This window comes from Peromyscus californicus, unplaced genomic scaffold (genome assembly GCF_007827085.1).
Source record: "Peromyscus californicus insignis strain IS unplaced genomic scaffold, ASM782708v3 Scaffold_12__1_contigs__length_115047231, whole genome shotgun sequence".
NCBI lineage: Eukaryota > Metazoa > Chordata > Mammalia > Rodentia > Cricetidae > Peromyscus > Peromyscus californicus.
In genome coordinates this window covers 82,561,844-82,588,123 of record NW_026294413.1, presented here as the reverse complement: position 1 = coordinate 82,588,123, position 26,280 = coordinate 82,561,844, and the positions used below count along the sequence as shown (strand labels likewise).

General features: G+C 43.8%; 1 protein-coding gene across 26 annotated transcripts in view; it reads left to right on the top strand.

Annotated features, from left to right (window-relative positions):
* The window catches only part of Kcnma1 (potassium calcium-activated channel subfamily M alpha 1), a 710,017-nt gene that overhangs the window by 629,426 nt on the left and 54,311 nt on the right, over positions 1 to 26,280 (top strand). For all 26 annotated transcript variants that reach the window (XM_052733616.1, XM_052733594.1, XM_052733593.1 and 23 more), the window contains 2 exons: positions 3,750 to 3,974; positions 7,631 to 7,823. In XM_052733616.1, coding sequence (XP_052589576.1) covers positions 3,750 to 3,974; positions 7,631 to 7,823 — 418 coding nt within the window. The remainder of the gene's footprint in view (positions 1 to 3,749; positions 3,975 to 7,630; positions 7,824 to 26,280) is intronic.

Genomic DNA, 26,280 nt, shown 5'->3' with positions numbered 1-26,280 from the left:
TGTCTTCCCTACATTGGCTTCCCTTGAATTTATTGTTTTGCTAATTCATGAGAAATGGGTTAATAGTCAGGAAGGACAGTCAGGACACGGCTCTTTCTCCCTGGTGCCTCTAACCTTCAGATGGCTTTGGGCCTGCTCCATTTTCAGCTAGGAAAATCCTATCATTTTCAATTTCAGGGCCACCTTTCCTTAGCAAGGAGTATTCCAGGTCCTCAGGATTGTTTGGTGTGCTAATTCACTGGACCTCCCCACTGTATTTCAGCTAGTGTGTGTGTGTTCAAATTAATTGTACATGAGCATTGTGAGCCAATAGAGCATTGTGCTGGAGGCATCTCAGAGTTGTGAAAACTGCAGACTAAAGTACATGATGTCAAAATGCTCAGCAAACAGCCACTGCTTGATTTGCCAGAAGGGGAGAGACAGTTCTGACCACTCCGATTTTCTGTTCTTGGTCACCTATGGCTTAGTCATATGCTGTGGGCTATGTCTGGGTCCAGAATGATCTGCAGAAAGTGGGTTAATTGGCATGTGATCAGTATCCCCTTATAGAAGGAAGGGATTTAGAGGGATGAGTTCATCTGACAAAACAGCACCACTGGAGGAAACATTGATGCAAACACACCATGTGTTAGGTACTGTTCTTGTGGTGATGCTGTACAGAACTTTCATTCTAGCGAAGCAAAGGGAAGGCCAGTGGGGAACTGAATGAGACCATGAGAAGAATTTAGATGTGAATGAGGGCTTTGTGAAGAAAATAAAGCAGGATCCAGGGAAGGACAGAGTCCAAAGGTGCTACGGAGGCAATAGGATCCAAGAAACCCTCTCTGCAGTAACGTGTAGATGGAGTTTTCATCCAGTGCATAGTTGAGAAAGAATGGGGGCGTAGCGCTTAAGTGAAGATGCTTGTGGAAGCCGTGTATCCACTGAGTGCAGGAATGGGATGGCTTTGGGTGATATGGCTATAGAAGAGACATTCCTCTGATTGGAAAGGAGATATAAGATGAACCATGAAATAAACTTTTTGAAGCTAAGTGGGATGAGATACAAAGTGTTCTTCAGATCCATGGAATAAGCACCAGGGTTGGTTTAAAGTAGTCAGGGAAGTCCCATCAGGTATAGATAGGTAGGTTGTGCTCAGGAAGGGTAGAAGGGTGCATGGAGAAACTCCTGGTTTTTCTGTTGGTCTTAAGAATGGAAAAATCAGACTTTCCACGTCTGAGCAGGACTGGAGCTTTACATTCATCTCCAGGGGTATAGCTCTGGCATATTGGAGAGTTGGTAATTGCCCCAAGCCTAAGCTCCCAAGGTTAGCTTCTGTGCCTAGACCATGCTGCTAACTGGTACCTAGCTCATTTTTGCATTCTTGATTTTCAACTTCTATTCTTCATCCCATTTTTTACTTCCTTGTTGAGGGGAACTAGCTTCTTAGGTGACCAGGCCAATTGAAAATATTCAGGAGTCCCAAATGATAGCATACCCCAGAGGGCTTGTCTTTCTGCTTCTGGCTTCGGGGACTGGGACTTCCATGTGGCCTGAATAACTAACTCCATGTCTTCCCCACAAAGAGGGAAGAGATTATGGGAGCTCCATGGGAGCCGCCTCGGTGGTCACCTTTCATGAGAAATTTCTTACAGCTTGTGCCTCAGGTTTCCCTTCTACTCGGGGAAACCAGCAATGATGATAGCTCCTGCTTTATTCTAATGACCAGAGAATGAAAGCTAGCTTCCTCCTCTCCTCAGGGGTTACTGTAATAACCCTGACATTGTCGTGAATTGCAATATTGGCATTTAAGCAATCAATGCCCTGGTCAATGCTAGGGATTAAATCAAGCAGAGGTTGATATGTGCAGTGGACATTAATATGCCTCCCCCAGTGCATTGTAAGCCCCATGGGGCCTTATGAGCATGCAGTGAGGAACAGGAAAGATGGCAGGCAGGGGGGCGGTGTCGACTAGAAGGAGAAACAAAGAACCACCTCCAGCCTGACCTCATCCTGTTGTTCTTTTTACCTGTACAGTGAAAAAAAGACCAGCAATGGACAGATAACCATTTGCATTTCCTGGATAACGGGGATCCTCCCCAACATGGGAGTATTCCTTCGTTTGTCATCCTTGGGGATACAGGGCTGGGGCTGGGGAAAGACATTGTCCTCTATCTCTACTGATTGGCCTCTAGACCCTTGTAATGATTACTTGTGGGTTGCTATATAAGGCAGGCCCTTTCAGGAACAGTCCAGGAAACACCGAAGTTTAAACATGGGGTCAACGTACTTTTTCTGTAAAAGAACATATTCAGTGATTTAAGTTTCACAGGCCATATGATCTCTGTCATAACTGTCAACTCTGCTTTCCATGAAAGTAGCCATGGAAAACACCTAAACATTATGAGTTGGCTGTGTCCCAATAAAACTTTATTGGAATGTGAAATTCATATTATTGTCACTCATAATGACATTTCTAATTTTGATTTTTTTTAGTCATTATGAATTTTTAAAACTAGCTTTTGCTCAGTGGATGTATAAAATATTGTGAAGTATCATCAGATTGAGGCTACAGGCCATAGAAGACAGCCTGTGGCCTCAGATATTATATTCTATCTACTAATACAGTGATGGGCTATGCCACCTCACTGAAACATCTAAAAAGAGAGCCCCAAATGTCAGCTGAGACCAACCAATGAGCAGGAATTTAATCATCACCTTAACAAAAGGGCCTAAAAAGGCATCTAATTTTATCAACCGTATCATAGACATTACGGCTTCCCTTTCCTCCCACATACATAAACATCCTCCTTTTCTTCTCTTGGTTCTCCTAAAGATTGATATGCACTGTCTCCTGCTCACAAGTCTACATAGCACATCCTTCTTAAATCTATTGTTCAAGATGGTGGTAATGTGTGGGTATATGTTTACAGGAATTTTTGAGATAAATACAGTATATGCCCTTGTTCAAGTTAGAGAAAAATACATACCATGTATATTATGACAAAGTAGAAATAGCAGCTGTCTTGTAAGCCTTACCAGTATTTTATATATTCTTTAACAATACATAGAATCAAGAAGGAAAAATAGTGCTTTCTCTGAATGTGTACTTACTGTATGCACTAAAATTATTAGAAAGACTTATATGCTCTCTAACATGATGGAGATGGAGGTTTAAAACCGTATTTGACTTTCTGAAATATGGTACTGTAAAACAGCCCACATGGCAACCGGAGTTTTACCTTTTTATCCACCTCCCATTCCCCCAATATACTTTTATCTGTTAGAATGGGCACCTTGTGCAATTTTATATATGATATTGAAGAATCACTTCTTTTCTATTATTCTGAACTAAATTAAACATTTGTTTTATTGCAGTGCAAATAATAGCTGTATTGGATACCTTTGTGGTATTATGATAAAATACCTGAGACATAGAACTCATAAAGAGAAAAAAGGTATCTCACAGTTTTTAAGAGGTTCAAAGTCTCATGTTGGGCTGCCCCATTTGCCTGGTCTCTGGGGAGGCTGGTGGGTGGTAGATGCTCATAGCAGGAGTGTGGACAAGCAAACGTGACCAGAGAGAAATGAGATGGGTATGCCCAGGTTTGCTCCTTTCATACTGATCATCTCTGGAGGACTCAAGAAGTCACGTGAGAACTCTCAGGCAACTGCACATGAACTGCCCCACACCCCCAATAAGTTTTCTCTCCTCATATCAATGTTGTGAGCTCTCCTCTCTGATAGTCTTGCGCTTGTCTCTGTTACAGACACGAAGTGAAGCTGCCATGACTGTCCTGAGTGGCCATGTTGTAGTCTGCATCTTTGGGGATGTCAGCTCAGCCCTGATTGGCCTCCGGAACCTGGTGATGCCGCTCCGTGCTAGCAATTTTCACTACCACGAGCTCAAACACATTGTGTTTGTAGGCTCCATCGAGTACCTCAAGCGAGAGTGGGAAACACTGCATAACTTCCCCAAAGTGTCCATATTGCCTGTAAGTCAAGGTCACACTATTTGATGTTTTGCTCTTCATCTTTTCATTCACAAAAGGAAATCCCAGGTGGCTGTAATTGTTGAAGCTTTGATCATGTCTCTGCTCCTTCATGTGGTTTCAGGCCCGAGGATGTAGCAGTCCTTCTGTGCTCTGCTAAGAAAGTCAAAACCCTGGGAGGCCTTATTAAAAGGAATTTGCAGCCAAGTGCAGCCCCTTGTCAGGGGTGAAGTTGAGCTACCACCACATGCATTAACCATACCTGAGTCTAAATTCTCTTTCCTAGGTGAAATTTAGAATGTTGCCCTATTTTGATATGTGTGTATCATATAACAAGAATTAATTTATAAAATTCCTGTTGACTTTTTATTTTGACGTGGTTATTTCTTAGAGAAATACTGATCTGTCCCATCTTCCTTCTGATATTGACCAAATAATTAAAGGGCAGAATTATCTCGTCTGTATGGAATTCCAAACCTTTCTGTGGACCAACCTCTCTTTGTTGTTTAGAACCTTTGTTTAGAATACCAGCAATGTTTTCCATGGCTTTGTGTGCATGTATGTATATGTGAAAACATGTATGCATATACATATAATAGATATATATATACAAATTATATATATAATATTTATTACAAAGATCACTAGGATACCAATCTATAAAAGACAATTTGGGACTCCACAATTTAATGTGAAGATATGAGATGAATGGTTTAAAAATCATATCACTAGCCACTTTCTAATTATATATTCCCCACAAAATTATAGACTCAAATAATGTTATTTTTATCAAAATTTTATGTGGTTGTCTATGTCACAAATTCAGGAAAATATTACCTATCCTCCAATAATTTTTCTTTTTTTGGATTTTTTTGAGACGGGGTCTCACTAGATAGCTCTGGCTGTCTTAGAACTCACTATGTAGACTAGGCGGACTTTGAACTCACAGAGATCCATCCTGCCTCTGCCTCCTGAGTGCTGGGATTAAAGGCATGTGCCACCACTGCCTGGCTCCTCCAACTATTTTATTAACTTTAATTTAGACTATTTAGGGATATCCCAGAGCCTCAGAAATTCATCAGCAAGAGCTAAGCGTTATAATGTGTTAAAGAATCTCGTAAGGGGCTATCTACAGTCAGCATGCCTGTGTAGCCAGCCATATGTATCTCCCATAATGCTCAGTACAACAAGTTCCCTATCTAAAAGTGTGAGAAACATTAGACAGGTCTCCTTTGGATGCAGGACAAAAACCTGACTACTTTAAAGTATGCATGTAGTTAAAGATGGTTACCTGTTACAATTCACTCACTGGACAAGCATACACATATGCTGTATATCCATTGCTAAATTCAGAAATATGATCAATTTGAATATGCCTTTCTGTGATTATCATCTTATATGTGCTACTCCATGTAATCCCTTGACCTATGATGTTAACTCTGTAAATTGTGAACTAATTTGCTAGGTGCACGAGTGTATGTGTATGTAGGTGGGGCTTGTGGTGTGACCTTTGGTATTTGTGTATATGTGTGTGTTTCCTTCTGTGTGTTCCCATCCACATTTACTCACCTTGCTCTGCAAGTCGGGATGAGTCTCATATTTACAGAGCCCTTACAAGCCCCCCCCCACATATAGCACACCTAAGCACAGTGGATTGGTACATTATAAGCCTTGACCCATGTCTTCATTGTTTAAAGTGTGTCATTCATACAAGGGCAGCCCAGAGAAACACAAAAGCTTTCTATGTCTGTTGTTGGTATTCTTGTGGTTTGAAATCATATGTTGTCTACAACTGGACATGGGTTCCCTTAAATTACAATTGCTGCTGGATTTCCTACAAGGTGAAAATTAAAAGAATATTGACATAGACAGCTGTTGTTTATACATAGCAATGTGATACAGAAAGCTGGTCACACTTAATTTTGTACCACGAGATCATAGAAGATGGGTTTCTCTCCTTTGCTCAAGACACCGCTCCAGGGCCTGGACCAGGACCTTCCCTGTACCTATGGCCTTACATGCCCTTGCTCTATGGCTCCAAATTGTAGCAACATTCAGGAGCCCTGGAATAGAGTCATGACATCCACTGAGTCAGAAGAAGAGTTGATGGGCTCCATAATGTTATCCAGATCCTATTTTCTCAAAGCCCATCTAGTGACAAGAACAAGAGGAGATGTATACAGCAGCTGGCAAACACTTGGCCAATACAGGCTGTAGGCTGAAGGCAACTGGGGTATCCATATGCACAAGGAGAAGCTTAAATCAACCTAGAGTATCAGCGATGCTGATGGCTGGATAGGACTCCCAAAATAATGCTGTACGGCTATTGGGTGCTCTGACATGGGATGCTCCAGGTAGCTCTACTGGGACCTCCTTGGGAGGCCAGTGTCTGAGAGTGCTGGTCCTATCTTTCTATCATATCTATGGTTGCTCTCCATCATTAACCTTGAATCTGCAAAGGGTTGTCTGTCCACATTGTTATGGAGTTTAAAAAAAAAGAACTCTGTTTATTGGCTTATTTATTTTTAATTGCACCAGTAATATACAAATATGTTCTTGTTATAAAATATTCAAACAATATCGAAGTATATAAAGTCAAAAGCAAACTTTCCACTTCATCCTTTCCTCTCCCAGAGGTAATTACTGTTATTAGTTTAGTGTATAGTTTTTTTTCTGAGTTTCCTCTTTGAATTTACATACATTTATAAATATATAATTTTTACTTCAAGGAGCTTCATTTTTTCCTAAATAAATGGGGTTGTACTTTTTTAATTGTTCTAGATCCCCACCTCCCTACCACTTACTAATTCCTTTATCTTGGAGATTATTCCAACTCGCTGAGTACATGGAGGGCTAGCTCTGGCTGCACTTACAGTACACTCTTCAGTTGTATGCGTGTCCAAAAATATGTTTAACCTTTCTTACGTTGTTGGATAATTATGTCCTTTCCTTGGCTTTCTTTCTCTTACTGGAAAATATGTAGTACAATGTTATGGCCCAAAGCTTGCTCTCTCCCCTTTGCAAGATGCCCACAAATTCCACTGGCTCCCCCAGCCTCCTGACTGAGCAGAGCCACGAGCCTCCTTCAGCACCGCCCTGCTCGGCGGATTTCCCCATGACTGCTTTGGAGATTCTAGCCGGCTGTGCTGTCTTTTGCCAGAGACAGAAGTGACCTGCTATTAAATAAACAGGCATTTGAAACCCACCCCCTCGTTATGTTCTGAAAGGCAGAGGTTGCCACAGGACAGTTACTTAAATCAAGACAATTTCCAGGCAGGAGGAAGATGTAGACCCTGGCATTATTCGTCTCGCGTTTGTTAGTAATAGCTTGATTGAGTATTGAGAGCTGGCCTGAAATGCTGCCATCAGCACCGACTACCCTTTAGATTAGCGTACGGCCCTTATTCCCTGAAATGTAGTTAGGCCAGCTTAATGTCAAGACATAAAAAAGATACTTGTTAAATAATGTCCCAAAGCTCTGGCTCAATCTTTAATTTGTTTTTATTTTTTCCTTCTTTCCCTCTTCTCTCTCTCTCTCTCTCTCTCTCTCTCTCTCTCTCTCTCTCTCTCTCTCTCTCTCCACCCCCTCTCCCTCTCTCCCTCTCTCTCTCCCCCCTCCCTCCCTCCCTCCCCTTCCCTCACCCCCACCAATGCCAAAGGGTACACCATTAAGTCGGGCTGACTTAAGGGCTGTCAACATCAACCTCTGTGACATGTGCGTTATCCTGTCAGCCAATCAGAATAATATTGATGATACTTCGCTTCAGGACAAGGAATGCATCTTGGCGTCACTCAACATCAAATCTATGCAGTTTGATGACAGCATCGGGGTCTTGCAGGCTAATTCCCAAGGTAAGGACGGCCTGTAATACTTCTCTGCTGTGCCTATGGGGGACAGGGGCTGGCAAGAGGGATATCCTTCACTCAGTAATTCAAAGAGGCTCACATCAGCCTGTCTGGCAGTGAAACCTGTGGTGGCCACAATGGCTTACAGAGGCGCATCTGTTCTTCCTGCCATCTGGAGATGGAGACCTGAACCCTGATGTATGCCTCCCTCGTCCAGTTTGTTGCCTTTTGAAGCAATAAAAGAGTCTTTAAATAGTCACTCTCTTGGCCTTTGCAAACAATGGGCTTTATGACCAGGGTCACTGCCTAAGTGCCAGAGCAATGCGAAGATGCCAGCTGCAGAATTCTCTTCCCCTCCCCTGTGAGTACTTTTCCATGGAACACTTCAATGGGAGTGTTAAGCTTTGCAACAGTTAGGGTCACATCCAAGACTCTGCTGACCTAAGGGTGGAGATCTCTAAAGCGTAGGGATGGGGTCGACACATGAAGTCATGTAGCAAGGAGTGATGCTTGCTGGCCTGCGCATTTTCCTGTAGGAGGCACAGAGGCCTTAAATGACACACAGCTGCCTTTTCTCTTGGCCCCAGTCTTCCCTGTCATTTGCTCTGGGATCCTGGACAGGTGGTTTCAAGTAAAGATGCCATTTTTGTAGTCTCAGGCAATTGGCATAGCAAGTAACCCCATAATGAGTGGCCTTGGAAATCAGGATCAGGAAGGATAGGAGATGAAGTATTTCCCTCTGAATGACAGCTCTACGTGGGTCATGCAGGGCCTACTGGATGAGTATGGTTGACAGCTGAATGGGGGGTCCTTACTCCCATCATTCCAAGCCCCTGAGGACTGCATCTGCTGGGGTAGAGAGGTCCTTATTGGTGGCTGGGTACAGCTCCACTTGCAGGCCTTTCTGGAAGCTCGACTGGAGGGTGGAGCTAAGACCTTGGTGCTCTGCTATCTTTGAGCAACCCAGCATTACTACCCACTTCTAGCTTCTGCTCAGCGTTGCCGCAGAACCAAAACACCACACAGTACCTGAAAACCTCTCTGGTGCAGGTTCTCTTCCTTGCACTGGCTCTAGGGAAGAGCTGGCCAGGGAAAGAGGAGTGCTGAGGGGTGGGATGGGGAAGTGAAAGAGAAGGAGAGGACTAAATGCTTTGCAGTGGGGCCCTGAGCAGCTGGCAAGTTCAAAGCCACTCTTGGAGGAGTGTCCTGAGAATCAGTGGTCTTGCTGCTGGGGACTGGGTGAAGAGGTGGGGCCTTCCCCTGGGGTCTTGAAAGTCACAGCAGCTTTAGGTCAAGCTGGAACACCACCACCGCCTGTGGAGTGGTGAATCAGGGCCTCTTTCACTTGGGTTTCTGCAACTCTTCTGAAGGCTGGATCAGTCTCTAACTCTTGCTGAGTCATTTCCAGCTTCCATTTTTTTCTGACATAACCTTGCCAGGGGCCTAATTTTGATCTCTCCATTCCACTATCCTGCCTGATACTCCCCAGTGTAAAACTTGGCACAGCTGTGTGAGACAGCAACATGCCAAGGCCCTAAGACACCCTGAGTTCTGCCGGGCTGCACACACAGGGTATAGAACTTGCCTCCTGCCCAGCTTGTCTGGGAGCACTGGGGAGAAAGGATGTGGAAAGACAATAAACTGACCTTCCTGGGGGTGAATGAAGCAAGCTGGTATGTGGTATCTGCCTTTAAGCCCCTGCTCTTTAATTTGTCTTCCTCACCTTCGCCCTGGTGTGAGCATCACCTGGGGCAGCTTGTTGGAGATGCATCTTCTCGTGGCCCATCTCACACTACCTGTCAGATCTGCATTCTAATGAGATCCCTGGGTGACTGGTACAGGCTGCTCTAAAGCTGTTGAAATCTTCACACTAACAAACCCAGTGCACTGAACGTGCTGAACAGCTCATTCCGACTTGCCTCCCGTCCCGGGGAGGGGGATAGCAAGGGAATTGGAAACATTTGAAAGGAGCAGTTGTCCCTGTGGGTCGAGATGCTGAGAACAGAAAAAGGCAGGGAAACCCTTCCTTTCCCCTGCCTGTCTGTGTCCCCAATGTCTGCAGATGTATGACAATGCCCCAGTGTGTAGTTACATGTGCACTCGACACAGGTGTTCCACCCACCCAGCTCCTTTAAACTTCATCCTACCTCAAATTCTGTATAATGTCCAAACTGACAAAATGCCCCCTTTTCCCCTGTGCCCAAAGGCCTTGATATTAAGAAAATCAGGAATAAGCAAAGAGAATAAGTTTTAGCAAGAGATATGGAGAGAGAAGCGACATTCCTTTTTCTCTCGGCCGAAGGAAGGGATGTCTTTCTTTTGTGTGTGAACGTGCACATGCGGTGGCAGTCTGAATGTCTGACCCTCAGCTGTTTGTGCATTGAAATGCTAACCTTAGATGGGATGGTCTGGAAAGGTGAGAACTTGAGGAGGTAACTAGGTCATGAAGACAGTGCTCTTGAAAGGGATTGGTACCTGTATAAGAGAGACCTTAGAAAGACCCAGCCTTCCCACTGCCATGGGGAGAGGAAGAGTGCACCATTTATGAATCAGAAAGTCTTGATTCGGGATGTCTCAGCATCCTGAATAGCAAGAAGGAGCTCTCTGTTGTCGATGTCCAACAGTTATCCTACAGTGTTCTAGTGGCCTGAATGGCTGAAGGTACATCAGGAGCAGAGAAAGGCAGAGGATGAGGTACAGGCCTGGCAGGCAGCATTTCTCTGAGCCTTGGGTCAACAGCAGAATTCAGCAGGTGGCTTCTCGAAGGCAGCAGTCAGTCCTACTAAGGATGCAGTATGGAAACCCTTGGTAGCCGACCTATATCCCACTTTTCTTTTCCACTCTGTCTCCTCCTAGCCTGTCATTGGCCTCTGCATCACTTCTGGTATCACTCCGATAGCCCACTGGCGATGGCCCAGAGGTGGTTCACAACACCGGGAAGTGGCCCTTCCTCACTGCTTACTTCTAGAGCTCACCCTGTGCTGTTCTCTGAGATCCTTTTAGCCTTGCACTAGATAAGGGAGCTGAGTGTCCCTGCTGTTTCAGCTCTCTAAGTAAGACCTCTTTGACTAGCTGGTGTTCCCAGTGGCCGCAGATACTTGCTTCTCCATCCAGGTATTTGGCAAGTCCACACCCCAAGAGAGGCTGGAATAACAGGCAACAAAGGCATCACGGTGCTCTTTGCATTTTGGGAAACATATCTTACATCCTCTGAGTGAAAACTATAGAGATTTCTAGCACCTGCCAGGCCAGTTTCATCATGACGTGTCCTGCGGTCCTTGACAAAACCCCACAACTACCTCGACCCAGGCATGGGCCATGTTTTCGTTTTTCCAGAACCCAGCTAGGTCCAGAAATGTGGACTGAGGACAACTGTTGTGCTCTTGTGGCAGCGTGCTCCTGTAACTGTGTGGGAAGTTGTTCTAAAGTGCTACAATTGAATAAGACAAGGGGATATAACATTGAGAAAGTCCAGCCTGCATGGGGAGGATTTGTGTCTGTGCACTTGCCAGGATGTGCTATCCGGTCTCCTCTTGTTTTTTTTTTTTTTTTTCACCTTTTAGTGTCCCTTCTCTAGCCCACATGGTGTCAGAACTGACCCGGCTTAGGGATTCTGGACCAGACACTTTCTGAAAAGAGAGGAGATGTGATGGCTGGTTGTCAAAAACAATTACAGCACAAGGTGGCGCATTCCATGTGGGAGGGTAGATCCGATGTGACATTTGGGTCTATGAGATGCAGTTTTAATATACAGCAGGCAAAACTGCAGTGACAATTACATAAAGCAGGTGAAGCTGCTTCTTGCTGGTCAGCAAACATCAGCTCAGAACCACTTTACAGCTCTTTACCAGCAACTAAGTGCCTTTATTTACAGAGTGCCTGTCACTTCCCTTTGGTTGGAGAGCTGGTGTATTATTTAGCACGCATTTATCTGGGGAAAACACTTCAATTTAAATCAGCTGGTACAATAGTGCCTCTCGCTAGCCCGTTTCCCGTGGTTCTAAAAGACAAGAAGGGACTCTGCTCTTGGGAAGAGCAGAGTCAGGGTTCGTTCTCAGAGGGCCTCCGGAATCAGTACCTAAAAAGAGACATTGTAGTAGAGTTGCTCTTTTTTGTTGTTGTTTGTTTTGTTTTAAGTATAAAAATGTGAAATGAGCATCTTAGACCTTATTTTTGATTCTGGTCAAGGCTTCTCTTAAGGAAAAGAAAGGACTAAGTATGTGTCCCCCATGCACCAGTCACTGTACAGGACCAAAAAATGGCTCGGATTCAGCCTCTCCCTAGCGACAAGGAGCTCAGTGAGTGGAGGATGATGACAGTACAAGTCAGGGGGGACCAGGTTAGCAAGAGAGGAGCACAGAGTGGAGGGGGAGCATTTGTCTCTATTCCCATGGCTTCAGAAGTCTTCCCAAAGGAGCAGACAGCTGGGCATGCGTTGGATGCATGTGGCTATACAGCTCTCGCGAAAGACCTGGTGTGAAAGCGATGGAGGAACTGAACTTTCCCTCTTACTGCATTTTAATGAATTTTAACTTCAGTAGCAGCCACTGCTCTTCTTATTGCTATGACAAAGTATCAGACAAGAAGCAACTGCGAGAAGGAAGGGGTTTATGGTTTGTGGGGAGATGCTCCACTATGGTCAGGAAGGCATGGCGGCAGGAACAGGAGGCCAGTGGGTTACATTGCACCTGTAATCCAGAAACAGAGAGTGAATGGGAAGAGTGAAGACTTAGAGTAAAACTCTAAGGCCCACCCCCAGTGATCTTCCCCTAGCAAGGCTTTACCTCCTAATGGTCCCACCATCAGGGGACAAGTGAGTAAACACATGAGTCTAAGGGCCAAGGGGTGGTTCATTTCACCTTTAAACTATAAGAAACGGTTCTGTGTGGTTAGTGGCTATGTAACTGGGCTGCGTAGCCTGAGAAGGTAGCTTCATGTTTTGCTAAGGGTTTGGATTGGGAGAAGTCATCAAAGGTTTGACTTACCAGGGCAGTTATAAATCCATCTTTGAGAAAAACACAGCTTGACCATGGGTAAAGGTGGGAAGTGATGCAGGCAGAAAGTTGAGGCAAAAGGTTCTTGTGAGATGGGATGGGGCTCAGTGTGCAGCTCCATGAATCAAGGCAGATGTGGAGGTTGAGTTGAAGTATAGAAAAGAGAGTTGCAGAGGACTGTGGATGAGATGGAGATGATAGATAGGGAGCTGGGGATGGGTTTTAAGGATGCCTACTAGATGATGGCCATGCAACTAAGAAGGAAGAGAAGACCAAGGAGGAGACATGGGCTGGAGAAGAAGGAGAAGAGTTTAGTCCTGATCACTTTGAACCTGTGAGGACCAAGAGGAACCCTAAAGTTGGCCCGCACAGCCTACAGTGTTACCTTGGTGCTTAGGTGAAGAGCAGAAGGTGCTTTGGCTTTGGATGGAGGTTCATATGAAGCAAAGGATTCCATTCTTTGACAGGATGCAGATGCTCTTCCATTTATAATGGGGTTATACCCAAGTAGACCCATCGAAGTGGAAACAGATCCTTCAGGCCAGAGAGATGGTTCCTCTGGTAAAGACTCGCAGCACGAGCTTGATGACCTGAGTTTGATTTGACCTGAACAGCTGGATGCAGTGGCACATGTCTGTGGTCCCAGCACTCTGACAGCAGGATGCGAGGCAGAGATGGGAGAAGCAGCTAGAAGTTCATGGGCTAACTTGCCTGAAGTACACGTGTGCAGCAGTTTAATGATCTCTCCTTTCCTTGCATATTTTTGAATCATATTAACCTTCTCAGGACTTGAAAAAGAATTCAAATGGAGGAAAAAGTGGCAGGGGAATAATGTGGGAGCATCGGGCTGTGTTTCCTGCCCACTGGCTCTATTTGCCAACCTTGCTTCGGTCACCCTCTCTAAGTGATAAATACAGGTATTAGTTACCTAGCACACAGCTTTGGAAGGTGACACAGCTGAGACCCAACATGGCCTTGATGTTTACCCCAAAGCCAGTAGGGTCTGTCCTTGAGGCAAGCTGAGTCTCTGTAGAAAGGATTTCCCTCTGTGTTTCAAAGCCTGGGCCATGTTTGAATGCTAGTTTTAAAGGGCCTTCCTTATTCTCTTCCTGCTATAGGGCTCTGCATTTGTGTGATTCATGCTTCATGTCTTATATGAGTCAGTCCAACTCCACAGGCACCTTTTATGTCCCAGAATGTGTGGTAGGCATTGTTGGTGAGATGGTGAACATGAGACTCATTCCTGGTCTGACCCCTTCTTCTACAAATAGTGAACTCTGATGCATGAGGAAAGAGAGACACCTGGGAAAACTGTACAGATTATAGCGGGTGGAGACAAAGAACAAGAGAGAGAGAGAGGAGGGGGGAACAAGGAGGTGAGGCACAGGGAATGCATTTGAGGGGTACTGACAGGCATGACTTAGCTAGAGTATGAGATATTTATGATGATAGACAGAGATAAGCCTAAATGTAGATGGTGCTTTTAAGTAAGTTCTTCATTTTTGGATTAGGAAGGGGTAAATAATGTTCTATGAGTTTATGAGCTAGAATGCTATAAAGTTCAGTAGACATTGGGGAGCTGCAGAAGGTTTCATAGAGAGTGATGGGATTGGGCTTGTGCTTTAAGGAGATTGATCTGGCAGCCCCATAAAGCATTCTTTAGAACCAAAAAGGCAGAGAATGCAGGAACACTAGGCAGGATGTGTTTATCAAGAGCAGTGGTTCTCACCTTTCTGATGCTTCTACCCTTTAATGGAGTTCCTCACGTTGTGGTGACCCCCCAACCATAAAATGACTTTTGTTGCTACTTCGTAACTATAATTTTGCTGCTGTTTATGTAGTGTAACTATGTAAATTTGCTACTGTGATGTAATGTAAATATCTGTTTCCTAATTGCATTAGGCGATCCCTGTAAAGGGTCTTTTGACCAACAGGTTGAGAACCACTGATCTAGAAGGAAGGCAGGCTTTGAAGTGGAAAAAGCAGGAAGGTTGTAGCAAGCAGCACTATGGAGTCTGCAAAGATGAGTTTTCTCCATGATATACTCATTGAGGTCGGAGATGCTCGTCACCCCCGGAGGCTTGCAGAGTGGCGCAGGGCTGTGGGTTCAGGCAGGGTTCATTACCTCAAGAACCTGATGGAACATCAAGGTGGGGCTGAAAACTGATGGGGAAAGTGACCTCTTGAATGCAGGAGATGCTCACAGCTGCAGAGAAGGCCTCGTGTTATGCTCTAGAAATGATGGAGAGTATCAGAGAGAAGGAGTAGGGATGGACAGTGACAGAGGAGAGACTGAGGACCACCTTAGATAGAGGGAGCCAAGGGGACTATTGCTTGTAGCTGAGTCCAGATCCCCAAAATGCCAGCAAGGAGCACAAAAATCAAACCCCAGCTTTCAAATTTTCTACCTATTCTGTGCTTTATTTTATTTCGTTTTTTGAGATAGAGTCTCGTGTATCCCAGTCTTGCCTAAAACTCACTATATAGCTAGAATGACCTTGATCCTCCTCCTCCTCCTCCTCCTCCTCCTCCTCCTCTCTCTCTCTCTCTCTCTCTCTCTCTCTCTCTCTCTCTCTCACACACACACACACACACACACACACACACACACACACACACACACACGCACACACGCACACACGCACACACACGCACACCTGCTTGTCCAGCCTTTCATTATCTGAACCCATAGTGACTTCTTCTGTCCTCCCTCTGGGAGGGATGCTATGGATTAGGACCCTCACCTCACTGGATGACAAAGGCAGGCTTCTTGAGGACTTTGCCAAGCTGGAACTCGGGGACAGAGCTCACAGGAAGGAAGAGATTGGGTCATTCTTGCTGGTGAAAGTCCAGTTTATTGGGAGCAGTGATCATTTCATCCTGGTCAGCAGAAGGCTATGTCAGAAGCCATGAAGAGTTAAAAGGGGGAAAGGGACAGACAAAATGATGGTGTGAAGGGGACAGCTGGAATGAGGAAAACCAGGACAACAAGCCGCTTACCAAATGGTTGATGAACAGGCTGAAGGTGCATTGTATCTTGTGTCCCATTACACAAAGACCAGGACCGTCAGCTAATAATGAAAAGAGAACTGTTTTTTTTTTTTTTTTTTTTTTTTTCACCTAACATAAGGAATCCATTCCCAGGAAACAGAACTGGATCTACAGAGATGGTGAGCATCTTCTCATCATGTACTAAAGGAAAGTTACTGGCCACCATGATCTCTGTGATGAGAGGCAGATTGAACAAGAGGAGCCCCGTGGTCCTTTATAACTGAAGTCTCTGGAATTTCCTTGGTTTTTATTACACAGGGGTCTGCATTTTATATGTTCTGTAGCCTTGCTCCAGAGGGGAGAGTTGTGGTGTTTGGCAGGACTGGGGTCACGGGTCTCTTAGTGGAGGTGTTCACATCCCTCCTGAAGGGTGCTGTCTTTGTGTCTAAAGATGCAGTGTGGCCAGTGCAGGGCGAGCATCTCCACATCTGGTGTTTCCATTAGAGTGACAGACCACCCCAGCCCCGACTCCCTTGTCACTACTCTTCAACACCTGCCCTTCCCACTTTCTGCTCTTCTACTTCGCTGGGCCTGGCTTCCTGCACACGCGGATCACAGACACACCTTATGCCCATTTCCTCCTACCCAGCCTCCCTCTCTGAAATCAGAGAAGCATTTTTTCAGCTGCTCCTGTATAGCATTTCATTACCACAATATTCTCTCTCAATTCCGAAATGGCAGTGGGGGAGCGCCGTTTCTCTTTATGCCCACTGAACGAACGAAGCTCGGCACTAAAATATTGTCCTTCCGTTGGAACTGAAATGGCTGTTGGCTTCCATCCCAAAAACCAGAAAGACAATTCTACTTAACTGTTTAGAGATTTATACATACCACACTGGAGTAGCCTCTAGGTAGTAACTTTAGATACCCAGCCCAATAATTTTCTTTTATTGGTTTGTGATTTAGATCCTATTTGGAATCCTCTATAATAAGAGTAGTACATTTCATTAAAAAAGCTTTCTAAACAATAAAGAAAAGTCTGGCTTAGGGCTTTGAGAGGGTCTCAAGTACAGAGAGGGGCCTGCCCCATTAACATTTCTTCTGCAGACTTCCCAAGATGAATCTCAGCCCGCTAGTGCCGATATGTTTGGCAAAGCAGCAGTTGCAGCTACTCTGTAAATGGCTCCAAGTTAGGGGAATTTTTCCTACACAGCATATTTCATCACATGAAAGAGCCTCTTAAGACCGGCCCTTCCTGTTCTGGTGATGCATTCCTAGTGAGAGAAACAAGGATTGACCAGAGCCATTGCAACAGGAGACTGAGAAGTGTGGACCACCTTCTGAACTGTACTGGATGCCTTCCAAACATGAAGTGTGTGTGTGTGTGTGTGTGTGTGTGTGTGTGTGTGTGTGTGTGTGTATACATGTGAACATGCAGGATGCAGTTATACATATATGCACCTGTAGGGGCATGTGCAAGAAGATCAGAGGTCAACATCAGTTATCTTCCTAAATTGCTCTCCTTCTTTGATTGTGAGCCATGGTCTCTCATTGAACCTGGAGCTCATACTTGGGTTGGTTGGTTGGTTTTTAACTGGGGTGCTGTGCATCTGAACTCAGTTCTTCATACTTACGCTTCAAGCATGTTACCAGTGGAGCCATCTCCTCCACTCTAAAGGTCTCTCTTAGTGGATAAAAATGGGAAGAAGAAGTTAAAAATGGAAAAATCATTTTTTTCTTCCAACTGTGCACATTGCAGGTTGGCTTCCCTATGCCGAATGTGCCTAGCCTGGGCCAACAGAGTCAAAGGGAATCTTAGCTTCAGAGACGGGAAACAGATGGCTTCCCTGTGCAGAATGTGCCTAGCCTGGGCCAACAGAGTCAAAGGGAATCTTAGCTTCAGAGACGGGACACAGATGTGGCAAAGTGTTAGGAAGGGACTTTCCGCATTGCCTAAGCATCAGGCTGTCACATGTTAGCTGACTCCTGCAAATGTGTGTGCCCCATCCATGCTTCTTTTAAAAACTGTGATTTCTTTCTGTCTAGTTCAGGTGAGCCCTGCACCCCCACTTTCACATACAATATTCTATAATCGCCCTGGAAGCCTGTTGAGGCAGAGGTTACACTCTTCATTTTAAAGATGAGAAAGTGAGGTTCAAACAAACTAAGCCCCTTCCAATGTCTGAGTTAGTCAAGAACAAACATGGAGCTGGTCCCCAGACTGATGATGGTAAAGACGGCGTTTTTCTGACTGCACCAACCTGCTCGCTCCCATTAAGACAAGTGTTACCCGTGTTCTGGTAAGAAAGGTCCTTGACTCTGTATATCTGCTTTTAGGGGTTTTCCTTGAGGTTAAACATTCCAGGGAAGAAAGTATCCAAATACCTTGCCCCTAAATTGCCTTTGTTTCCAAAGGCCTGAAGATTGTCTTGAATCTTTTTTTGTCTCAATGAATCTTTTGTGAGGAGGTAGTTCCTGGCTCTTCCTACCACAGCAAGAAGTCCTGGGGAATCTTTTGGGTTGAATCTTTTGCTCCATCAGTTGTACAGACAAGAGCAGAGGTGGAGGAAATATGCAGCATTATGCTGAGTCTGGCTTCCTGAAGAATAGATTTGTCTGAACAGGTTTTTTTCCCCAATGAATATGGATTGGGTGAGCTGTGGAGTGGGCTTACTAAAGTGATTGTCATGCAAACTCGAAGGCCTGTGTGGTCCCAGACCTATGTGAAATAGACAGATGTGGTGGCATGCATTTGTAATTCCAGTGCTGGGAAGAAGAGACAAGTGGATCCCTGGGGCTCGGTGGCAGGCTAGCCCACCTAGCCTGGTCAGCAAGCCTCAAGCCAATCATTAGGCCCTTCTCCAAAAACAAGGTTGATGGCACTTGAAGAAAGACACCAGAGATTGGTCTTTGGCCTCCACACACAGGCACATACACACCTGCGTGCACACATGCACACACACACACACACACACACACACACACACACACACACACACATGATCACCCCAACACAATGAGCACACACATGTGTATACATACACACTTAAATGGATTGACTATGGAGATGTCAGAAAAAGTATGGAATATTTGAGGCTTGGCTTTTACTTTCTTTTGTAGAGAAATGTTCAAAATATTCTAGGCTTATCTGCAGATTCTGCTTCCCAGGTAGAAGGCTCAGTAGAAAGCATAAGGTGAAAATGAACACGAACTTCTATTTCCCAAAGCCTCCATATTCAGCTCCAGAAATGGTCCAGATAAATGGTGTGTGGACTTCACACAAAGTTATATAGTCAAAGAAGACAGAGGAAGTCTGTTATCCTATGGATTCTGTCTCTGTTCTATCCCCACACCCTTTCTTTCTCTTTCTCCCTTCTCTCCCTCCCTCCCTCCTCCCACCATTGAAATTCTGGATAAGGGAGGATTGTGGATCAACCAACAGTTCCTTTTCTGTGAACCAGTTTCCCTTACACTTAATGCTTTTCTCTTACACTTGAGGTTAACATCTCTGTTCGTGTCATCATGAATCTAATGGGAGCTCTACAGACAGAAGTGACAGAGACATGTACAATAAGTTGTATGGCATCATTTAGATGCACATAATTAATGATATTGGGTTTGGTACATTCCAGAGCACCCTGTAAATTTCCTAATGTGAGCCATTTGTAACTTCCTGCGACATGATTTAATCCACATGCTGGAAATAACATGTGTGCCTCAAGCTAGCAAGTGAGCATGCCAACCGTCTAATGCATTTTCGCCTCTATCTGTTCTTTTACCAGCAAAAACTCATGTGAAGTTCTCAAGCCTTTGTTTCTTTTCTCCTAAGTGACCCTGAAAAGAAGGCATCTAATTTACAAATGACTTTAGTTTGGGAATTTTTAAAGCACTTAAAGATATTGATGAGCCTTAAATGCTTCAATTGAATTTTATGGAAAAAATATATTCCGAAAGAAAAAATACTCCCCGCTTTCTAGACAAACATATCTGTCAATCAGCATCTTGTTACACATGTCTAGTAAAGATTTTCTACCAGGTATCTTAAGGCCATGCAGATGGTATGGTTTCATGTAACATGCCATGAGATGGCAGAGGTTGCTTTGGGTTGCGATCAAGTTTAATCAGAGCATGTGTTACTTTTGGATGAATAGCTTGGGTTCAAATCTATCTCTGCCACTTACTAGGCCTAGACAAACCCTTCAATCTCTTTGTGTCTCATTTTTCTCATGGAGCATCCTAGCTGCCTCTGGGTCAAGTTGCTATCAGAGTGAAATCAATGTCTGGGCCTTTCTAGTATCCTCACAGTACCTTTAAGTAAGTCAGAAAAAAAAGTTTCTCTTTTGTCAAGATATCTCACTTTTCTCTGTTGAGTTGATTCAGGTTAGTTTTTCATTATTGAATTGTACTGGTTCCTTATTTGTTTGGGGATATTGACTGCTAACCAGGTACCTGGGTATCAAGTAATTTCCCTCATTTTGTACAGTACCTTTTCATTTGTTTGATGGTTTCCCTTGCTGTACCAGAAGCTTTTTAGGGTCCACCAATTCCACTGGTGTATTTTTGCTTTTGTTACCAAGTCGTATATGTTTTAGTCAAAAGCAACAAATTGCTGAAGTCCACATCAAACAGTAGCTTCCCTGTCTTGTCTTCTAAGAGTTCACACTTTAGGTCTTAGACTCAAGTCTTTATACAATTTCAGGTTAATTTTTGTATGTAGGATAGGAAAAGGGTCCAATTTCATTCTCTTGCAATTGGAAATCCAGTTTTCATTATGTATTTCTTGAAGAGATTGTCCTGTCTCCATGATGCCTTGGTGCCTTACTTACAGGTTAGTCAATCATGTATGGGTGGATGTGTTTTTGAACGAACCTACTAGCATTCAACCTTAGCTGAACAATGCAATCACCTCAAGGATCTGTAAGAAATCTTGAGCTGCTCAGGCCACATCCCAGAACAATTTTATCAGACACTGGAGGTAGGATGCATCCTTCAGTGACTGCAACATGAAGTCCAGGTTGAGGAGCCCTCCCTCATCCAGTCCCTGCTTTTCCCAGGATTACTGTTTCCAAACCGCACATCAGAGTTGATGATTCATGAAAGTTTGTTTTCATAGAACTGACAGCCTCGTGCGGGTGATGGCCGGGAAGTTTGGATGGCATGTAACAAACTTCATTAAAATGCAAGTATAATGAGACCTAGATTTTGATTCACAAACTTCCGTGTGGTTTCTGGTCCACCCTACACATCCTGATCAAAGAGAGCAGAAAAAAAAGCAACCAGCGAGTTGCCACTTGGGAGACCCACACAGATGGGCACAAGTAGTTCTTTGAATACCTGATTGGCACAGGGGAAGGGAAGAATTCTGAAAATGAGTCAGACCACATGACTGATGGTAAGCAAGAAGGGTAAATGCTGAGAGCATCATGGTTGAGGTTTCACACTTAAACCTACTTTTAATAGGCCCCTGGGTGATTATAAATTCACAGTGGCTTTCCTTTTATTGTGATTATGGGAGGGCTATTCTACACTGCTGAAGGAAGACATTACTATCACAAGAGTATTTCTCATCTATTTATTTGCGTTTAGGATACTGAGGAATTAAAGGGGAAAAAACAACTCTTTGCAAGGAGCATTAATTATATGCCACGCAAGGAAGCAATTGTGTCTATGTTATGAAATATTAAATCAAAATGCCTCCCATTCTCACATGTCCCAGAGATAAATACAGCCGTCTTTTGAGGCCCCTCTCGGAGCTGTTTTGCCTGCAAATTTATTGTTTTGTCTCCATTTTCAGAAAGCCCTGTTTTCTGTGAAGTATAGCACTCTAGGTAGTTTTTAAGGCACAAACTCCTCCAGAGTCGCCTATGTTGGTAACAACTCTTATGTAGATGGTACACGGGGGATGGTGGGTTGATCGGCTCCTTTAAGATGACAAATGGGCGGAGAGGGTTATTGTCTTTGATTGCAAGCCTTACATCATCTGTATGTAGGAATAAGAGGCCCATACTTTATCTTTAGCCATTTTATAAATATTTAAGTCCTTATAGTTGCCTAAAGATATTAAAGCATATTTTACAGTAGTCAGAGTATAAATATTATATATAGCACAAGATACCAAAGTCATTTAATGAATTCATAATTTTCAGTTCACATTTATTGGAATGTGTTTTATGTTCTAAAAATCCCATTTAAAAAATAAGATCTCATTCTGCTCCCTGACAACATACCCAGCTTTGGCCAGCATTTGGGGTGGGGCCTTCGTCCTGCTCTGAGGAAGAGGCCTTCCCTTAGAAAGCCGGCAGACAGGAAGTAGGGCCCTGGGGAAGTATTCCCTCAATCTCTAAGCTTAAAAATATTCATCTAATGTTCTTTGAGCAAACACTTTTGGATCATATAGCATCTCAAAGAAAAAAAAAAATTGAGATAGTGTCCTGATGTAGTCCAGGCTGACTTTGAACTGCCTTGATCCTCCTGCCTCCACTTCCCAAGCACTAGGGTTTGCAGGCATATTATTACTACCATACTTGGCTGCAAGTTTTTTCCTGATTATCTTCCCGAGGAGGGAAGAGTCAAGGTGAAGTTTGAAGTTATCCTATCCTCCTTTCCCCCAGCTCCCTTTTGTAAACAGGAAGGGGAGCACTGGTCCCCAGGGCCCTGTGGTGACTCCAGGGCTTGATTTGGACCAAGGCTTCCCAGTGCATTCTGAACAGAAGGAGCTCCTGGTGGGCTGTGTCTCCTCTGGATTGGGGGATTGTTTGTTTGTTTTGCGTTCTCTCCCGTTCCCTTGATGCGGGGGAGTGGCATGTAGAGTCTAACTGGAGGTCTTTTCAATTTTCCAGCGAAATAGAAAGACTTTCCTCTTTAATATTTCACAAAGTTTCTCCAGCTCCCAGCGGGAGTCCTTGCTGGGTAATGTTTGCTAATTACCAACAACCAAACTAGACATACAGGGCTGGTAAATTACCTGACCCTTTCCATTTTAATGAGACAACAAGGATTTCGCCAAGTGATGTTGTTTCGCTGGTTAATGGTGTCAGCAATGTTGTAATTGTGGGTGGAGACACATTAGCCAAACTGCCACATGTAGAAAGGGCTTTCTCTCAACAAGCCCTTTGGAGACTAACGCCATATAATCATTAAGCCTGTGTCGTTTGCATGCTGCTAATCACTTACTTTATTATCCCTCGTATCCATTGTCTTTCTTTAATTGCTCTTTAAATTAAAATTAAAAATAGTTTGAAAGCCCTCAATGGCTGGAATAGCATCTTGATTATGAAGATAACTTCAGGAAATTCAGGGGCTGGTGATGTATGGCCAGGATTAGGAGAGTCCTACAGCTGAGCGCTGCTGTGCTCAAGGCCTCGGGGGCCTAATTGTGGCAGTTTCTCTTTCTTTAGCCCATACTGTTTGTTTAATAAATGGTTATTTATGGCCTTTTTGGCCATTAGAGAAACTTCTAAGAAAGTACATTCTTTTCATAGGTCTGGGCACTAAGCAAAGGGGTGAAAATGAATGGAAAAAAATTCTCACATGTGAGTTTGTGAGAACATCCTAGGACACTCAGTTCCCATGCTAGTTTTTTCTAGGAGTGCAATACTTTGAACATTTGGGCTCTTGGAAGAGACCTGCACCTTAGAGCTGAGAGGGGCCTTAGGGTCATTCCCGCAGATGAAGGAACTGAGGCCATCCTAATCAATGGCCACAACTATAACCACAGGGCAGCAAATGAGCATGCTTTGTTAGTGGAATGTATGCAGGACCCCTGGAGGGAGAGGGGGCCATGCCTGAGGGCTGCTCCTGAGAGATAATATGGTTCTGTGCCTAGGGATGCAATTCTCCAGCTGCTTGGTTGTCACAGTACAATGTGTGTCTCTTAGATGTATGTGTCAGTATGTTGGTAGATGGCTATGTACTACCTTAAAAAGCAAACAGATGAAAAGCTAACTCCAATGAGATCTCTGCGGTCATTGCTGACTATTGAGTGACCAAACCAAGACTCAAAAATATTCTAGTGTTACACACAAGGCAGCGCTCGTACCGAGGGAGATTTGGAACATTGCTTATGCCTCATTTTAAATATGGGAATATCAAGCATAATCTGCGTTGAATACCCATATGGATTCCCTGAGAGTTGGAGGTTGATCTTAGACTAAAATTCATGCCTTTAGTTTTCTGTGTCAGCTTCATAACCAAGTTTTGATGAATAATAACTAGTTAAGAATACTAAGTAGTTGAAGTTAATGGTAAGTAAGTAAAGAGGCTGGGGAAATAGCTGAGTCAGTAAAATGCTTACCATGCAAGCATAAAGATCTGAGTTTAACCCCCAGAACCCATCTAAAGAAGCCAGCACTGTGGGATTAGAAACAGTGGATCCCTGGAGCTTTCTGGATGGCCAGCCTAGCTTAACTAGTGAATTCTAGGTCAATGAGAGACCCTGCATCAAATAAAACAAGGTAGATGGCATCTTGACGAAAGACCTGGTACTGACCCATAGCCTACACTTGCACACGCAAATACACACGTAAACATGCTCACACATGCATACACATATGAAAGGTTAATATTTAGAAATACTATTCTGTTAAAAGTTTGCTTGTTACCAAGCCATTTATAATCTTCATGGCATGTTACTATTCCATTTACAGATGAAGACACTGAGCCACAGAAATTAAGCAAATTGCCCGAGCCCACAAACTAGAAACTGAAAGAGGCCAGGCTCAAGAATCAGTCTATTGTGGTTCATTTCTGATTGTGGGTCATGGTCAAAGTGTAGTTAGTGCTTATGCTGCACGTGGGGCAGGGGGTTGGAGTGGACTCTCAGGATTAAACTAGCACCATCCATACCCTCTTGTGGTAAAAACTTTTATGTGTGCACCCAGGCACACCCCTGTGCTTTCAAGATCCAAAAACCAGTTATACACTTATCCTGCAGCATAACCATATATGCAGAATATCCTTTATCCCTTAAAAGAAAAAAGATTAAATGCTTTCAGTTGAAGAACTATTAAATGCTTGGCACCTCGGTGTCTTTCTTGGCTACACACCTTTTCTCTAGGACAGTGGTTCTCAACCTTCCTAATGCTGTGATCCTTTAATACAGTTCCTCATGTTATTTATGGTGACCCCCAACTGTAAAATTATTTTTGTTACTGCTTCATAACTGTAATTTTGCTACTGTTATGAATAATATAAATATCTTATGTGCAGGATGGACTTAGGTTTTAAAGGGGCCATTTAACTTCCCGAAGGGGTTACAACCCACAGGTTGAGAACCACTGCCCTCAGACCTTTCAGGGATAGCTGACTGAGGGTTGTCAGTGATGGGTATCTGCTTTTCTGAATTATGTGGCCAATCCATTGGCCATCTGGTAAACCCGTCCTTTACAGCTACTTAACTGTCTTTGTGTTTAAGATACTGTTGCTTGGTTGAGTTTCCTTGTGTGGTTTTGCTGTGTTGGCTATTGGTTCACACTAAACAAAACAACTGGGGCCCATTTGCTATTTGGTAGTTTTAAATGTATAAGGACATTTGAACTCCATGACAAATGCTGGGAAACAAAGCCTACAGCCCCGAGAACGCAAAGGGACTGTTTATAATGAAAAGGTGGTTACATTTCCAGTCAATCTATCACTTTAATGAGCTCTTTGTATTTCTTTGATTAATGTTCACAAAAGGGGGAGAAAAAATTGGTGTAATGGAAACAAAATGCTATATAATCTTGGCAGCAGGCAGGAGGATTTCTATGTGTTTTATTAGCACCCACGTCATATCACCCTCTTGCAAATGCATGTGTCTGCATGTGCCCTGCCATAGCAAACCACCAGTTTACTGGAAATACAATCCGTCATGAAAGATGAGACCTTCTGTGAGGAGCCAAATGTCCTTTGTCCTGTTATGGTGGCAGGAAGAGGAAGAGCTTCCCAGAGCAGGGACAAAGAATAACTAATCGTGGAGAAAAGTCAGATCTGGTCTCTGCCATATTGAAATGAGGGGTCCACTAGGTAAATAACAATCAAGAGGAGCAGATGGAAGTTGCTTAAGCACATATAAACATTAGCATATATTAAGTTCCTTCTTAGAACTTCAGTCTCTCAGAATGACCTTTTGAATCCTAGGGCTCAGCGATTGCCGTGTCAGCAAAGCTACTCTCAGTCCATGAAGACCACACCCACACAAGGCTTTGAGATCACAGGGTTCTTTTTGCATTTGGTTAATTTTTAATTTTTAAATTGTCTCTTATTATCTACATGAAGGGTACTCACTTTAGAACACTTAAGAGCTCATATAAGTAAAATTTAGGAAGGCATGGCATATTTACAAGTTTCCTGTGTGTATATGTATGTGTGTATGTGTGAATGTATGGGTTTGTGTGTGTGCATGCATATGGAAGCCAGAGAGCAACCTCATGCTTCCTCAGACACTTTCGGATGTTCACTTTTTTTTCTTTCTTTCTTTCTTTTTTTTCTTTTTTTTTTTT